At 39.9% G+C, this 4,124-nt stretch overlaps 1 protein-coding gene across 1 annotated transcript; it reads right to left on the minus strand.

Moving 5' to 3' along the window:
- Positions 1–201: 201 nt before the first annotated feature.
- stx4 (syntaxin 4) lies at positions 202–3,586 on the minus strand. Its single transcript, XM_087782797.1, has 10 exons — positions 3,419–3,586; positions 3,045–3,143; positions 2,000–2,099; positions 1,860–1,934; positions 1,718–1,788; positions 1,528–1,636; positions 1,349–1,422; positions 1,056–1,193; positions 842–952; positions 202–770 (listed from the first exon to the last, which is right to left on the minus strand). Exons 1-10 carry the CDS (start codon positions 3,446–3,448, stop codon positions 693–695), a joined length of 885 nt encoding a protein of 294 aa, XP_087638923.1. The 5' UTR covers positions 3,449–3,586; the 3' UTR covers positions 202–692.
- Between the last annotated feature and the right edge of the window lie 538 nt (positions 3,587–4,124).

The raw sequence follows: 4,124 nt of genomic DNA on the forward strand, positions 1-4,124 counted from the left end.
TTTCCAGAAACTTCTGTATTGAAACAAGTAAACCTCAACACTATAGAAGAATAAACACTAAAAAGCTGTGACTGTCTGACACATGTGACCCAGAATCATCTCAGACTATGAAAGTGAGGGAAGTAAAACCATGATTTTTTTTAATATACAGGCTGTTACTTCAATATACGTGTACTTAAAAAATTCAATACAACTCAAATGAAAAAAAATGAGACGACTGCATTTATTAAAACAGGTGATGCAGACTTGATCACATTTGTGGCTAAAAACATACACATGACCTGAATATGTCCCTTTTCTGTGGTGGGAGTAGAAAGAAGGCGACGGTCGGCAGCAGCTTGAACATAAATACTAAGGCAGGTGGCAGGAGGCGACTGTAAAACACGCATTTCTTCTTAAAAAGACTACAAGAGGTTATGTACAGCAGGTTAAAGGCGACAATCGGGTTAATGGTTTGTTCATCAAAACACAATAGCAACGGGGGGGAAAAGGTTCCTGAGAACTGAAGTGTGGTTGCGGCGTCCTTAGCTCCGCCCCCATGAAGACATTTTTTTTAAATCATCGAAGACAATGTAACAGTTCACTTCCTCTTTGGAACACCATGATTAGAGCGTGAGAGGAAGATGACGATCATTGGAGGAAGACAGATCTTCCCTGATATTTACACAGGATTGTCCAGCTGGCTCTGCAGCTCAGCCGAAGGCGCTGGCCAGAGCAATGGCGAGGATCACGAGCAGGATGGCGACGCAGATCGCGATCCAAAGCTTTTTCTGCGTCAAAGGAAAGGGATATTAGGGAACCATTATGTGACACTCCATCTTTTGACACTTTGATGGCTTACCTTGCGTGCCTTTTGCTGGTATGTGACGGCTTTCTCTGTGTTATCCTTTGCCTTTTCTACATAACTGTTGGTCTGTCTGATGTTGTTCTCGATGCTGTCCACCAGCTCCCCCTGCAGGAACGAATAGAAACTGTAAGTCATGAACTTGTGTTTTCATCTTCTTATTGTTTTTTCGTCATCTGTGGTCTGCCTGTCTTTTTGTCAGGGTTCTCACCTGGGCCTCCACTTCCATGGCCAGGTACTGGAACATATCGTGCAGGTCCTTGATGCTCCGTTCCAGCTTCAGGATCTCATCGTGTCTGGACTCGATCTCGTTCAGAGCCTGCCGGGTGGCTTCAGCGTTGATCAGGATCTGAACCACAGGGACCACAATCATCATGCACTTTAATCTTTCACTTCATTGACACCCTCAAATCTGTCACCAACATTTGAAATGGCCTGTTCTAGATTCACAGCTGAAATTGATATTTCACAAACATCTTCGAGGAACTCATGAGCATCACTCACATTTTGAGTAAAAACGTCCGTCTGTCCGCTCTCCAGCATCACGTCCAGCTGGTCGTCCGTCACATTTGTCCCAGCTGAAACCAGTTAAAGACACAAATCTAAGCTTGGCCAAGGGCATTTCTTTTCTGCTATGAGATCAGTGATGACGGCGTGGAGGTGACAAGTTGATCTGTACTCACTGATCTTCAACTGTCGCTGGATTCTCTCTACATTGCGATCTCGATACTGAGCCTGGATGGTGTTGCAGTGACCCATCAGCTCCACGAACTCTTTCGACAAAACTGCGTGCTAAGCAGAGAGAACACAAATAAATGCAATGTCTTCTGCCCAAGAAAAGTAAAGTAGTAGTTACTGCAGTGGTCAGTGTACCTGTGTTCTGTGCATCCGCACATTGACAGGAATATATTTTGCATCGTCTTCTCCCTTTTTAGGCTCAACACCTGCCACAAAAGAGAAAAAGGAAATGACTTGTGTATCGACATGAATCTGTGTCAGACTTTGAGTAACTTACTCTTAAGTTTCCGGTGGATTTGACTCGCTAACAATTTGATCTCATCTCTCAGAGTTTGCAGCTCTTTCTTCATGCCTGCAGACCAGCACACGCTCAGAGAGGGAAGGCGACACACGGACAAAAACACCTTCAGCACTTACTGGCTTCAGGAAGAGGGAGTCCCAGAACAATTTTCTGTTTGGTCTCCAAGTCTGACACAAGGGTCTTCAGATTCTGCAGGCTCTCATGAACGTCCTGGACCTGTACACCAGTTCCGACATTTTTTTAATCAAATTATCTGCAGCAACATTGTGTTATTAAACAAAGACAATAATTTATGCAAGAGTTGTGGCACCAAAAAGCTTTCTGTCCAAAGGATAAATTATGAATGACAAGTAAGAATCATTTTGTTTGGAAATACCAGTAAAATTATGTTTATTAATCAATATACATTTAAAATTTGTTAATGCAATTGATAAGTAATTATTTGTAAAGCGCCTTTCAAGACGAGGGTCACAAAGTGCTTAAACAATCAAACCCATACACAGGTAAAATACATACTATTAAAGATCAAGACACATAAGACAAACACAGGAGTTCCAGAAAATCAGGGAAAAGCCTGCAAATAAAATTGTCTTTAGATATTTCTTGAAGGAGTCAGTAGATCCATCAAACACAGAGGGAGAGGAAGATCGTTCCAAAGCTTAGGAACAACCGCCTTGAAGGATTTATCTCCTCTGGTCCAGAAGCATGTGCGATAAAACCATCAGTAGATTCTATATTCAATTTATTATTGAATGATTAAATCATTCAATAATAAACAAATAACATACATTAAGCATGGAGTTCATATTTTGCATGAATAAGGAGCAAAATCACAGTAACTTTACTTCTGTCTTTTCCTTTTCACTTCAAACAAACATATTTTTAATCAAAATGTTAGATTACAGTTGAAAATTGTTTGAATACAGATGAGTTTGAATTCAACCTAAAATATTTAATTACAGTTGTAGTTTTACATTTACAGTCAAAATGTTCGTATGGTTTGAAATGTACAAGTTTATAACACGTACAAACATACCGAAAAACGATGTAAAGGGCAAGATGAGATTGAAATATAAATAAATAAACTAAACGTGTGCCGCAGAGAAACACCCGAGGACACAGGCGTGACTACTGGACGTCAGACCAGTGGGGAGTGTTTACCTTTTTCAGAAAGGCTTCATTCTCTTTCTCCTCTTTGGCTGAAGAGGCACCAGGTACCAGAGATGTACCTTCATCGTCCTCGTCTGAAGCCTCGCCAGTCTGTGCACACAGACGAACAAACATCAACACACTGACACTCTCAGTGCCCTGCCCTTCCTCCGGCCTAGCAGCAGGAAACAACAGCCAAAGTCCACCATCAGACTTTGTTTACGCTCAAACAGTGTCAGAAACACACACAGACACTCTTGACTTAACGCAAAGTTTTATCTCTGAGGCTCTGTCGAAGTTGTCACGAACTTAGCAGGAACTTTATAGTCACTACAAACTAAGTTAGCATGCTAGGCTAACGACGTTGTTTCCACTTTCACACTCACATTTCCCAACTCTTTCGTCCGGTCCCTCATATTGCAAAGTTAAAAAGGATAAATAAGCGATAGAAAACGGTACAGCTTTATGTCCAGAGTTCTGTAAGTTATTCCACGACTGTAAAAAGAAATTTGGAAAAGTTCCCTCTTGTGTCATTCAACTACTTCAGAACATCTTCTTCTATAGTTAAATCTTCGGCCAGCAGCGCCCCTGGTGACGAAACAGTATAACTCACAACATCGTAGAGATGCACGTTTTTATTCATTCATTTTTACCATGGATAAAAACGTTGCTGCGCTGGTTTTAATGTGAATTAAAAAATTAATAATACATGCATAATATGTAGGTGTTTTCTTATGGCTGTGAAACTTTACCTGATTCTGAAATATTTACGTTAAAATATTTTTGTTACATGGAAACACAAAGAGATGTATCGATCTGGACATAGGAAAGCACACAACGGCAGATATTTTTATTTAAAAAACCTGATTAAATACTTTTTTGTTACAACCGATGATTTGTATTATTCCTTTTTAGTTTTATACAATTATATAGATCGCTATTCTTTGTGCTTTAACACAAAACACTTTTTTATGATGCGAACATCAATGATTTTAGGTGATTATATTCTGTTTAAAATAAATATTGTTTGTAAATTGCATCTCTAAATGATCGATGATTTCGATTCTTGTAAAAGCGCATTCGTCAGTAACT

Source organism: Callionymus lyra, chromosome 2 (assembly GCF_982586985.1).
Source record: "Callionymus lyra chromosome 2, fCalLyr1.hap1.1, whole genome shotgun sequence".
NCBI lineage: Eukaryota > Metazoa > Chordata > Actinopteri > Syngnathiformes > Callionymidae > Callionymus > Callionymus lyra.